The 14,187-nt window shown below is 42.8% G+C and overlaps 1 protein-coding gene across 1 annotated transcript in view; it reads right to left on the bottom strand.

Annotated features, from left to right (window-relative positions):
- Nucleotides 1-13,520, bottom strand: part of ACYP2 (acylphosphatase 2) — a 64,480-nt gene extending 50,960 nt beyond the window's left edge. The window contains exons 1-3 of the mRNA XM_056852730.1: nt 13,435-13,520; nt 9,392-9,408; nt 4,089-4,198 (exon numbers count right to left, since the gene is read on the bottom strand). Coding sequence (XP_056708708.1) covers nt 4,089-4,198; nt 9,392-9,408; nt 13,435-13,486 — 179 coding nt within the window. The 5' untranslated portion in view covers nt 13,487-13,520. The remainder of the gene's footprint in view (nt 1-4,088; nt 4,199-9,391; nt 9,409-13,434) is intronic.
- Between the last annotated feature and the right edge of the window lie 667 nt (nt 13,521-14,187).

The raw sequence follows: 14,187 nt of genomic DNA, 5'->3' as shown, positions 1-14,187 counted from the left end.
CCTGCCTTATAATATCTCCCAGTTAGTGAGCCTCTCAGAGCTGTCATTTTATTCGTTTGCACTGTATGCCTATTTGATCAGTAAAAACCATCTGTTTGGACTCTATATGACTTTGTGGTGATTTCTGGTTCTGTGGGCCAAGGGCTGACACCTATCTTGAAATCAGAAGACTAAGTAAATGAATGGCTAAATCACTTGTTATATAAAATGATAAATGATCTTGGCAGAAAAACAGCATCTCTAACAGAGTAATCGCTTCTGTGTGTGTGTGTGTAAAGTGCCGTCAAGTTGCAGCCGACTTATGGCGACCTCTTTTGGGGTTTTCATGGCAAGAGACTAACAGAGGTGGTTTGCCAGTGCCTTCCTCTGCACAGCAACCCTGGTATTCCTTGGTGGTCTCCCATCCAAATACTAACCAGGGCTGACCCTGCTTAGCTTCTGAGATCTGACGAGATCAGGCTAGCCTGGGCCATCCAGGTAAGGGCCTTATATAACAGAAATTAGAGACTGTTTGATTTACAGTATTGCATTTCCCCAGTATTACTCAGAGCTCTGTCTCCTGATTTCCTACAGCTAGACTAGAAAGCCTCCCCCTTCTGCCGTCCTGTCTTTGAACTCAGCCCATGGCTATATTTAAATACAGCTCTGCTTCTTGGCTGGATTGTTTAAGCTTGCACACTTTGCCAGACTCCACAGATTCAGAACAGGCCACTATATTTTTAAAATGTATAGCAACTGGGGTCCCGGGGTATAGCATCACCTTGCTAGAACTAAGGAAGTATGTGTCTGGCTGCCTTGCATTTTGTAATGGAAGGAAGTGGGTCATAATGCAATAGAACAAACCTTGCATTCAAGCAAAAAATGTTTCAAAAGTACAGCAAATGAAAGTTATTTAATATACGAAGGTAACATCAAATTAATCAGATGGGTGGGAGGAGAGAGACAATTGACTGGACTAGTACTGCTAATCAAGAAGGCATTCCTGGAATACATATGTCTGTCATATGCTGCTGTTTGCAATTTTTCCTATTTCCCTATTTTAATTAAAATGTTTATACCTTGCCTCCCAGCACTATGCTCTTGAAGTGACTTCCTTAAAAATAAATAAATAAATTTAAAAACCATATAAAAACATAAAACCTGCTGTTAAAAACAAATCCAGTTACTTTCATCAGGAACTCAGCCTAACAATAAAACAGCAACGAGATGACATGCTGGGAAAAGAGCCAAAAAGATACCCCCTTGGCATGTCTAACTTGGTCCTCTGCTTAGATTTTCTAAAAACACACACGTGTTACGATTACAAAAATATGCTGGAGAGCATGAGGACAATGTCTGCTTTAATCTTAAAAACTGGAGATAAGAACATAAGAAAAGCCATGCTGGATCAGACCAAGGTCCATCAAGTCCAGTAGTCTGTTCATACAGTGGCCAACCAGGTACCTCTAGGAAGCCCACAAACAAGACGACTGCAGCAGCATTATCCTGCCTGTGTTCCACAGCACCTAAGATAATAGGCATGCTCCTCTGATCCTGGAGAGAATAGGTGGATGGATGAGATTTCCAGTATTTGGTGGTAGCACTTCAGTGCCCAGTATACTTCATGGCCTGCCCCATGATGACTATCAAACCCAGATTAAATTACATGCGATACTAAGATCTTCAGAATGTGTAGGCTGTAAAATTCAATCTTTCCTCGGTGCAAGATTTGGATTGTCTTTGGTGCAGAATAGTTCTTTTGAAGCATATAGCTCAGAGCTGGTTCAAATGTTACTCTGAGTGCTGTCAAAAAGTTCTTCCCTATGTTGGCACTCTACAGCCTGAGTTGGCATACGCAGTGACAAATCATGAGATGCTACCACTTCCACCTTGAACCCATGCAACGTGAGAGGGCTTTCTGGGTCACTCAGGCAGAGGCAACCATGTCTACACCTTATTTAGTTACATAAGGAAGGGATGAGAAACTGACCTGAAACACTTCTGCACAAGAACACTGGATCTTCCCAAAACTCCAAATGCAACTTGCTTTAAAGCCATATCTTTATTTGCTAGTTGCATAGATAACTGATCAGCCAGCCAAATATATTCTGATGATTCGTCACTGGGAAACACAAGATCATATCAAGGCTTAGCTATGAAGCTTGCTGACCTTGAGCTAGTCACATGACCACATTAAGCTGCCTTATAACAAGTCAGACCACTGGTCTGTCAAGGTCATTATGGTCTATTTTGGCTGGCAACAGCTCTCTAGGATCTGACAGATCTTTCACACCACCTGCTACCTAGTCCTTTTAAGTGGAGAGGGTGATGACTGAATCTGCAACCTTCCAATGAAAAGTGGACATTCTACTACTGAACTAGGGTCCATCCCTGCCAGACTAATCTACCTTGCAGGGCAGTTGGAAAAGGACAATCCTTGCATATGCTCCCCCTGAACTGATGGGAAAAAAACATAGGATTTAAAGGTAATAGTCTAATAACTTTTCCAATAACCAATTCCAACAGTTTCTCCACTTTGAATACTGATTACTGATGGTTAAAAATGTTACGATTCCTAAACATCTGAACAAATTCCTAATGTGTGAACTCTGCAACACATTTACAAGGGTAGGATAGAGTACTTTTGGCTTCCAAGTATGTATGACAACAACCAGTACAATGTGTTTCTACAGGAGCAACTCAGGAACATTACAGAACATGCCCTTTCACTGTGGCGCTAATTGTGTACATTTTCTACCCTATCCTACCCTTCATTTCTGCTCCACAGCTCCTGCTACCACTTCCTAGCTCTTAAGGATGGAGCCAATGCTGGCCATCAGGCACAACATGACCAACAGACAGCTTGAGTGTGGACCACATAGCAGTATCTGAGGCTAAACTGCATCTAGTTTGCAGATCCAGCCTTTTCATCAGCGATTGCACGCAAACTGTCCATAATGTTTACAGCCAACATTCAAACTGCAAAATATCTCAGCAGGTCCCAACTTTAGTATGGCCCTTTGCTTGGGGTCAGGAGACAGCTGAAGAAAACCACACTAAAATAAAATCATGCATAGGGCCTCACCATCTAGTGAGGGAAAGGGGTGGTCTCCAATACACAGAACACTTTAGAGGCTGAGTGGACGCATGCAATGTGAAGCCTTAGGATATTACCTGCTTCTGCCCTTGAGCCATGCAATGTGGAAAAGCCTTTTGGTTCATTCAGACAGAGGCAATGATCTTTAAACCTTATTTTGTTACATAAGGAAGGGAACAGAAGCCGATCTATAATACTTCTGCTTATGAAAATTGGTGGATTCTGCATTCTGCCAACTCTTTAACTAATTAATCCTAGCAAATGGGACCCTTGGTAGCATCCGCAGATCCACCAAGTGTTTACCACTCAGAAGGAATAGAGAAGGTTCCCAAGAACTATAAAGGTTTGGGATGGCAGTGCTGGTCTTCAGATCCTCTTCAAACCTTGGTGCTCCACACCCAAGCTAGGAGGGCTTCAACTAGGCATGATCAGAATTCATATCTGCTCATCTCAATAAACCAAAGCCAGAGCAGCAGCTATCATTTGGCTTCCAATGGGAACCATCCAGACTTCCATGGACTACAAGAGCACATTCTGCGTGGTTTCATTTAAGCCTTGAACACGGTCTGTGCTGCCCAAGCTTCAACATCATTTCCCCACACAATCTGGCAAAATGACTATTTGTTAAGAACATAAGAAAAGCCATGCTGGATAAGACCAAGGCCCATCAAATCCAGCAGTCTGTTCACACAGTGGCCAGTCAGGTGTGTCTAGGAAGCCCACAAACAAGACGACTGCAGCAGCATCCTGCCTGTGTTCCACAGGACCGAATATAATAGGCGTGCTCCTCTGATACTAGAGAGAATAGGTATACATCATGACTAGTATTCATTTTGACTAGTAGCCATGAATAGCCCTATCCTCCATGAACACGTCCACTCCCCTCTTAAAGCCTTCCAAGTTGGCAGCCATCACCACATCCTGCGGCAGGGAGTTCCACAACTTGCAGAAGCATTTTAACCCAACTTAGCAAGTCAGCACAGCCAGCACAAATTGAGGAAATGGTACTTACATCTCATTTACTTTGTCTTCTGGTCCCTGAACTTGGCCAGTAACTGTCCCTTGTCTTGAATTTCTAACCCAGCCAACTACTCCCACTCTCCTAGCTTTTTCCTCTGCGTACTGGTTTGGAAAACAAAAAAAGAGAACAAGAGAAACACAGAATTTATTCAGTACCCAAAAGTCTGATATCCTGGTGAGTTCCAAAACTTTCAATTTCATTTTTATGACTTGTGTTCTTGGGACCAACTTTCCTCCCAAATAACTAGTATGTATTGATTTTCCTTATTTTTCCTGCCAGTTCTGGACTTGGAGCTTAAAACAACCCCTTTCTTAAGGGACTGAGAGAATAATTTATTTTGTCTCTTTGTCACTTGCTCTAATTTTATAAAGTGTCAGACAATTCCAGTACAATGTTGTGAATTATCCCTCTATCTATGCAATAGATTCCCGCATTGTGCAGGGGGTTACACACTACACTTGATCTTAGCCAAAAGGCCGAGAAGCGATGTGCAGGGGGTTAGACTAGATGACTCTGGAGGCCCCTTCCAACTCTGATTCCATAATTTGTGTCCGATGCCTTATCTCCAGCTCAAATATTTCAATTCACATGTAGAACAGTTCAGAGGCTTTTTATATCAATAGAGAAGCCTCATTACTTTAGTAATGTCCAGAAAATGAAGGAATGGGGTAGCTTTTGAGATTTTTGGAATATTTGACTCTTGCGGAGTTGCCACTCAAAACGGCTTCCAGCAAAGGGTTAAAAGGAATTAGTAACATTCCTGCAGAAGTGAGTCCAGCCAATCACTCCAAATTCAGATTATTTTCTCAAGTTAATGAATCTGTTTTTGAAGGTATCCTTTTTGTTTGGACAAATTAATATTTCATTTTCCCCTATTCCTCAAAGTGTAAGCATCACAAAAGAGGCCTAAATCCTTTCTAGGTGCTGATTGACATATACCTTGCTTGTGCCTGGAAGCAAGGAGCTAGATCCAAAGCACACAGGAAACATCTTCCACTCCCAGAAGGGCTGCTTCACATCCCACACTAGAGAATAATGAGGAAGAAACTAAATCCAGGTAAGTCCTTCCACCTGCACGAGTGACAGCAAGACTACAACAGAACCCACGTATGGCAGCACTGTACACGCTCTCACACAAGTCTTTGCTGCATTAACAACTATGGTCTTTCCTCTCATGGTACCTGCAGTGTTATCTCTCTTCTCAGTCACTTCAGCATTTGGGACTCCAGGCCCCTACATAACATTTCACTGACATTGCCAAGAAACGGTGGGACTACACCTTTTCTTTTGAGAAATGAAAGCAACCCTGCCTTTTCAAGCCTACCCAAAGTTGTCTGTGTAATTAGTATTTCCATGTAATGGAGACAAGCTTACAAAGGGTCACCCTGCCATTTAACTAGAGAAAGACACATTAGTGTAACTGACGTTAAAGGATGGGATACCACACATTGTGTTATGCTTCCTACCGACTGTACCATTATTATTCATATGTTTGCCAATATCTACCTAACAGGCATTCTTTCAAGGGTGAAGCCGGCATTAGATTTCACTGGCATTGACTATGGACTTTACTGCCATCTTTGCATTCATTTTCTACAGATCTCGGCCAGTGTGTTCTGCCTCTAACCAGCACTCTCAATTCAAACAGGGCTTCATGTCAGAGGAATGATCACTATACCACACCATGGCAAGGTACATGCTTAATGGATGCTCCTGAGCCTTTAACATCTGCATCACAACCACAAGTATCACAGTTCCTGTATCACAACCAATGAACCAACTAGGCCGCAGTAAGGACCTATGGAACCTAACATATATAACAAAGGGATCTTTGACTCTCAAAAGCTCATACTCCCCAAATTTTGTTGGCCTTTAAGGTGCTACTGGACTTGAATCTAGCTGTTCTACTGCACACCAACATGGCTACCCGCTGAAACTATAAACAAGATAAACACCTGCCATGAAGACTTGTGGAGGTGTGGCTGTCTGAATGTTGAACACTTGAAGGTGCCTTATATAGTTCAACCATTAGTCAAGATCAGTCTTGTCTGCCCTGACTGGCAGCATCTCTCTGGGGCTTCAGGCGAAAGCCTTTCCGTATCATCTACTACCTGATCTTTTGGCTGGAAGTGCTGGGGTTTGAACTTGGGGCCTTCTGTATGCAAACTGCATGTTCTACTGCTAAGCCATAACCTCTCCCAAACTACAGCTTTCTAAACACAACCCTGTGTGAATTGTATGAAACACAAGCAAGAAAATGGATGCAACTATGCATCATGTTTTTAAATTGCAGAATTTGAATGTTGCTTGGTTGCCAAATTTAGAGCTGTAATACTGAACTCTAGCACTGATGGCAATATGGCACACATCTTAGTAAATATATTTCACCGGGCCAAACTATGCTACCCTAGCATTCCAGATCCATATTTAAATCACAATACCCTGCACCCTTCCCACAGTAACTACAAGATGACTTGAGCAGAACAGCAGGGGGAAAAGGAATTACAAATGAACTGTGCATCATATCCCAAACCCTTCCCCTACATGGTGTAGTAGTTAGAGCACTGGACTAGGATCCAGAAGACTCGGGTTCAGATCTCCACTATGACATGAAGTTCATATGGCGACCTCAGGCCAGACACTCACTCTCAGCCTAACCTACATCACAGGCTATTGTGAGAATAAAATGGAAAAGGATCACAATGTATGTTTGTTGATGTGGCACAAGTAAACTCCAGCTACGGCCTTATACAGAGCAACTGAGATGGGCTGTACTAATTCAGACTACCAGTGGGAGCTCGCATGATTGAATATACCTCTGTGCTGAAAAAAAATCCTTGTACATAGAAAACTAGTACGACAGGGGGAAAGATTCTAGTCTCACCTTCTCTCTGGCACATTAGTTGTCTACATGTAAGAATTATTTCTCCTCACAGAACAGCATTCTACCATGTGAGGCCCATCTTTATTTTGAAGCAGAGTCCAAGGTGTTGATTTAAAACCTCATCTGCTGCTTAAGAGAACTAAACCTGTATCAAAAGGTAAAGGTCCCCTGTGCAAGCACTGGGTCATTCCTGACCCACGGGGTGACATCACATCCCGACGTTTCCAAGGCAGACTTTGTTTGCGGGGTGGTTTGCCAGTGCCTTCCCCAAAACCTGTATTAGGGATGTTCTTATTTTTTATTAAGAAACTGCTCACAGGCACCCACTGAAAACCAGAGTGACTTTAGACATGCCCAAGCTCTTTCTCGTGCCCAGTGGGAATTCTTTTTTCTTTAGATCCCTTTTTACTCTACCACAAACTGTTTTGAAACCTGTCTCAATTTCAGAAAGAGCTTGCCATGCTGTACTGTGGGACTGCTGTGCAACAAACACAAAAGCCAAAGGCAACTGGGCCTCACAAAGCTAGCATCATAGTTCTTTGCATTCCACTGGAAAGAACTAAAATGCAATGCAATACCAGTCCACATATTTTAAGAAGTTCTCTCTGCCCTTTGGAATTATAAACCGTTTTGTTTTCAAAAGGGTGCTCTGCTCAATGTCCAGAACTGGCAAAGGAGACAAGATGGGATCTGAACTGTAAAGAGTATGGCTTTAAGAAATTAAACCCTGTAGACAAGTTTTTTTAAAAAAAAAAAAAATCTTTAGCAAGTCTCTAATGCTTCACTCAGAAATTCAGCACAGGCAAATAAAAATGACAGCTTGTCTCAACTCAATCACTCAGATCAAGATTCAAAGGCTCATGAAATCCTCAACCACCTACAATCTGAAAATTACTCTTGAGCTTACAAGAACCACAAAAAAAATTAGCAGATGAACCCATGCTCTGGACAGGATCCCCTCTGCATGCTTGGAATAGCAATCTTAATGGACAGCTTGTGTTATTTTCAAGGTCAATGCATGCCAAGAGGCAAATGGCTCTGTGCCACTTACTTACAGTAGAACCTGATTTTATGATCTGAGGAAAGAGTTCATAAAATAAAGTTCAGAAAATTGCACAGTTACAAATTACAGTAGGTAGAGTGTTTTCGGTCAGAAGAACATAAACTGAAACGCTTATGTTAATTTATTTTTCAGTGATACTGTACATAACACCAACAACTGTCAACTGTGTCAACAGATTAGACCGCGTCCACAAGTAAGCTGCCTTAGTCTTTTATTGGTGCCAAAAGTATCAGTCCTATTTTGACTTGAGTGAACTGGCTATCTTCTGTGCAGCCAAATCTCTCAGGCTTTTCAGAAACAGAAGCTGCACAACGTCGCTTTCCTCTTGATCTTCCAGCCACTGCAGAGCAATCTCTAGTGCATTGTAAGCTTCAGAATGGGATGGACCGGGGACGACTACGGTGTTGAAAATGCTCTCAGCATCAGAGTCCTCCTCTGTTTTGAAATCTGTAAACTCCTGCTTTAGGCACTGAACAGCCGGCTGATCAACAGAGAGTTTCTCATGATGAACACCAAGATGGTGAATCCCGTGGCGGGATTTGAACCTTGCCAGCCAGCCCGAGCTGGCCTTGAAGTCAGGGTTACCGTTCAATTTCCTGTTCATTTCTAAGGCCTTTTCACACAGAAGTGGACCTGAGACCGGCTCACCAAGACTTCTCATGTGGGAAAACCAAGCATAGAGAGCGTCCTCTAACGTCGAGTTCTTGGCACATTTCATTGTTTTCCGTTTCTTCTTTCCATTTTCACTGCCCATGGTTGAGACGAAATGTAAGAGGGTGTCTTTGTTTTTCTTCAGTTGAGAAATCGTTGATTTCCCGATTCCAAATTCCTCTGCCAACACTGTTGCGGTTTCACCCTTTTCCAGCCTCTCAACAATTTCTATTTTGCTTTGGAAAGTGAGCACAGTTCGTTTACGTTTCTTGGTCATTGTGAAAAATGGTGTGTTGCCCATACAGAGTCTTTCCATGCTGTTATGTTTTCAAGTATGGAACACAGGAAGATCAGTGTGCCCAAATTTTAAGTCCATGCAAACTTTCTACAGTGCTTTAGTTCATACACATAGTACCGTGGTGGGTTTTTTTCTTTGCTGGCTGGATAAGAGGGGTCCTAGGTTTAGTCATTCATGCAGCTAGTGTTCATGAAATCAGGGGTCTACTGCATTGTAAGAAGGCTCTCCAAATTACAACACACACCACATAGACATAATGCTTAACGGTTTAGTTAAGCATCAAAAACTTGGCACTGCAGACTCTTGGGGGTTGCTACACAGGTCACATGCTTTATTTTCATTATGAAAAAAAATTAAATAGTAGTGATGCAAAACTGGCATACTTCATGTTGTCTTACCATTCTGAAACACACACCTACAAAAGAATTAAAAAAGGACAATTAAATAAATACCAATTGTTCAAACTAATATACTAACATATTATCTTTCAGAAAATATAATGCCAGGTTTGCTGTGCAGTTTTATGATGGTGGAATAAAGCTTGCAGAACGGTAGGGAAGACTATGAATGACTGCTTTGGGGAACTAACAACAGGTGCTCTGTATTGTGATGTTCAACTGAGCCCTGCTGACCTTGATAGATGCATCTGTTGATGGGGATGGGAATGCACATCAACATCTGGGGCCTCTAGCTATGTTGACTGGTATTTTATCTGCTGCTTCATCATGTGAGTTTTGTATGAATCTGGCTTCTTAAATCAATGGTTCATGTTAATATTTATACGGTTCAAATTGTGAGATGTGAAAGTTGCCCCAAGGACTCTGTTGGCCAATACTGGCAGAGTCCCAGAGTACAAATGTAATCAATCAAATACAGGAAAATCAGAGCCAGAATGTTTAATTCTTAAGGCCTCCTTTTTGGCTAATCTGCTTATTACAGTTGGCAGAGAAGAAAAATGTTAATGGAGCAGTGCTGTGCAAGCTATCGTTTCTGGCTGCAGGAATGGTGATTTTCTGCCCAGTGCTGCTATAACGTTCTTCTGCCATACTTATTCTGATTGCTACAAGCAGGCAGAGGGCAACAGACAGAGTTGCTGATCTCCAAATGCCTACTAGAAATCAACTCGCTATTTATGAAAATCAGGTGCTTTTCCCCCCAACCCTTTAAGTCATGAATTTGATCCAAAGAAATTCAGGTATATAGTTCCTGCTCAGTACCAGACTCTCTTGAGATCGGCTTCATAGCCTCCATGTCAAATAGGGGGAAAGAGAACTTACTCATTATGCAAGAAAGGGGGTTCTGTGAGGAAATCTATTAGAGATTCTTAGTTGTTCAGCTGCCATAGTAACCAGAACACAAACTCAACGAAGGATCCAGAGAATTACAATAACTGTGTGCTGGAAGATCACTTTGAATAAAAAGTCTATGTAAAATATGCAGAACGAAAGGGTTCTGAAAGCTAATATATACAGTGTGTGTATAATACTGGTTGCCATCCTTACACTGAGGGTCAGCTTCAATAGGATACCTGTTCATTAAGGATGTAATCCTAGAGTTATAACTGGCAACCAAATTCCAGTGAGTAAACATTATCCTCCATGAACAGGTCCACTCCCCTCTTAAAGCCTTCCAAGTTGGCAGCCATCACCACATCCTGGGGCAGGGAGTTCCACAGTTTAACTATATGTTGTGTGACTACTTCCTTTTATCTGTTTTGAATCTCTCACCTTCTAGCTTCAGCAGATCTAGTACAATGAGAGAGGGAGAAAAGCTTCTCCCCGGCCACTCTCTCCATACCATGCATAATTTTATAGACCTCTATCATGTCTCCCCTTAACTGCCTTCTTTCCAAACTAAACAGCCCTAAGCGCTTTAACCCCTGATCATTTTGGTTGCTTTCTTTTTGCACCTTCTTTTCACATGCAACCCAAATCCTATATTTTTTGAATCTCAATCTGTTTTGCCTTTTTAAAATTATATAGTGCCTTTCTTTCTAACCAAGGTGCCTTACAATAGTGAAAACAATGGCACATACTTAAACAGAGTAGATAAAATCTATGAAGACAGTTTGTCATGCCACTGACAAATTTTAATTCACACATTTCAGATAACTGGTTTGATACTAGGGAACTTCACACAACTCTGCTAACAGCTCATATTCACTGTACTGACGCAGGGCACATATCTATGACAGTTCTGAAATTTATGAGTGACATGCATCAGCTCACACTAAACAGCCGTGTTCACAATAAAGAAAAGAAGTAGCCAAGGGGCTCGTGCTATCAGCTCCAAATGAGATCTTCTAATATTTTTAAGCTGTAAGCTGCCTTAAATACTTTGCCAGAAGGGCTCTATATAAATGCAATAAATAAATAAATGTATACCAGTATTTCAAATTATCATCAAAACCCACAGCTAAAACCACCTTCCTATTACCCCCAATTCTGAGGCTTAGTCCATAGAAATAGCAGGTGAGATATAGCAAAAATAGCAAAAATATCTGGGGAGGGTCTGTGGCTCAGTTTGTAGAGCATCTGCTTGGCATGCAGAAGGTCCCAGGTTCAATCCCCAGCATCTCCAATTAAAGGGATTAGGTAAGTAAGTGATGTGAAAGACCCCTGCCTGAGACCCTGGAGAGCCACTGCCGGCTTGAGTAGACAATACTGACTTTGATGGACCCAAGGGTCTGATTCAGTATAAGGCAGCTTCATGTGTTCAATTCCTCGGCAGCCGTGCTACTATAGCCTTCCAGGCAGAAAAGACCTGGATGGTAGAATGTTTCCAATTGTAATAACTCCTTGCACACATACACTACCATATCAGAAAAAGGCTAAAATATTCTCCTGCCATCTTTTTTAAAAATCTGTACATGGAAAGTTTTTAATCTACTCTCAGTTAACTTGAACTGCACCTGCAGTCTTGACACACCACAAGACTAGAAAAGGTTTGCTTTCTCCCCAATTGAAACAATTGGCATCAATCCTCAATCCACTTCCTCAGGAGTATCCCACTAAAGTCAGTGGTACTTATTTCTGAGCAAAACTGCATGTACATGCTAAGAGTATTTCCTCACACGTTTTTCCTGTTAGAGTGTCTGCTTGGCATGCAGAAGGTCCCAGGTTCAATCCCTGGCATCTCCAATTAAAAGGCAACCCTGGAGAGCTGCTGCCAGTCTGCTCAGACTATGGGGGTTACTGCACTTTGTATTCCCAGCGATGTATTAAGAGTTTGAAAATGTTATACAAAATACTGTTCGCACTTTCTATGTATTCCCAGCAATGTATTAATAGTTTGAAAACGTTATAAAAAATACTGTTTGCACTTTGTTTGGCCCCTTTAGCAGTGAAGACGTCTTCCAACCATTTATTAGCCGTGGTATCCAAAAACCCTTTTAAAGCGATGTTTTTTATAACATTTTCAAACTCTTAATACATCGCTTTAAAAGGGTTTTTGGATACCACGGCTAATAAATGGTTGGAAGACGTCTTCACTGCTAAAGGGGCCAAACAAAGCGCGAACAGTATTTTTTATAACGTTTTCAAACTCTTAATACATCGGTGGGAATACATAGAAAGTGCGAACAGCATTTTTTATAACGCTTTCAAATTCTTAATACATCGCTGGGAATACAAAGTGCAGTAACCCCCAATAACGACCTCGTGGGGCCAACAGGCTGATTCAGCCTAAAAACGCCACGCACGTGCATACATGTACGCGTGTATACGGTTTCCCCATTCTTCCTTACTCTGCCTCTCCCCTAGTATTATTAACTTCTAGTTTATTGGTTTAACAGTTAGAAACCCTTTGAGGCAAACGGTTTCTGCATCCTCGTGATGCTAAGGGCTGCTGAGGCTTAGGGAGAAAGCTCCTTCTGAAACCAGAACAAACGGAATGGCAATTCCCAGTGGGTAGCCGTGTTAGCCTGTCTGCAGTAGTAGAAAAGGGCAAGAGTCCAGCAGCACCTTACAGACTAACAAAAATGTTTTCTGGCAGGATAGGAGCTTTCGTGAGCCACAGCTCACTTCTTCAGATACAGCCAGAATGTGAATGGCAGTTTTGGCACGGAGCAGGGCAACGAACGGGCACGCCAGAGTGAGTCCTTAATCCTCCCCAGGTGTCTATGGGACTCCTGTGTGCACGGGCAACGTGCCCACCACGTCAGTTCGCACATTCCCCGCGCCGTCCTCATCCTCGATTTTGCCCTTGACCCTGCAGCTAGCTCTTTCGGGCATGCGCGTTGCGCAATTTTGCGCGGGTCCGGATACCCTTCCTCCCCGCAGCTACATCCCTCGCGCATGCGCACCGCCGTCTCTCTCCCAGCTTTTCTCCAGACCCCAAGGGGACAGCCTTACGCATGCGCAAACGAGGCCGACCTCCCTTTCCCCTCAATAATTCGCACCCACCCCCCTTTTTTCTTCTCCCCCCCCCTCTCCTAGCTCACCCTGCACGTGGCCGAACACTTCGTAATCCACCGATTTGAGGACAGCAGACATGATGCTTCCTGAGGAAAGGAATCGGCAACTCCTTGTAAGGAAGGGCAGAAAGCGAGAGAGGATGGTATCGAGCGCGGCTCTCACAGTCTCAGCTGGCGGAGGCCGCGACAGCAACGCGCGAGGCTCAAGCTTCAAGGGATAGCGACCGCCCACCAAGCTCGTTAAGAATATGCCACTGGCTCTATCCAGGGGCTCAGGTCGGAATTGCAACGCAAAGAAAACTAAGCCCCTCCTCAGTTATTACCGCTTCTTTTCTGTTATCAAGGGAAAGTTCTGCGGCGGCGAAGAGAAACCCTCACTTGCACAAACAGATAAAGGGCGCAACCTTCGTATGTGCATCATCCATATTTGGGAGCTATCTCCGTTGGCTTTAAGTGGACTTTCTTGCAAATAATCGGGCCACCCTAGACACTGTCCGATAGCAAAAATTGTAGGCGTTAGCGCAGTGGGGCGGGGAACGGATTTTTAAAACACAGGCACCTCAACTACACATAGGCGCTGTAGCTTGATGAAGCGTTCTGCGCAACCCAAAAGCTTGTTCTCACTGCTTTGTACCAGTTTGGTAGAAAAAAGCCCGGTAGCACCTTAAAAAGTAACAATATTTCTTTCAATATGAGCTTTTGCTGTCACTACTCCTTTGGTGGTGACTCAGAAAAGATCATATTGAAATAAATGTTAGTCTTTAAGGTGTTTTATTTTAC

The sequence above is a fragment of the Euleptes europaea genome, chromosome 7 (genome assembly GCF_029931775.1).
Source record: "Euleptes europaea isolate rEulEur1 chromosome 7, rEulEur1.hap1, whole genome shotgun sequence".
Classification (NCBI taxonomy): domain Eukaryota; kingdom Metazoa; phylum Chordata; class Lepidosauria; order Squamata; family Sphaerodactylidae; genus Euleptes; species Euleptes europaea.
The sequence above is the reverse complement of the archived record's forward strand: the minus strand, read 5'-3'. Positions and strand labels throughout refer to the sequence as shown.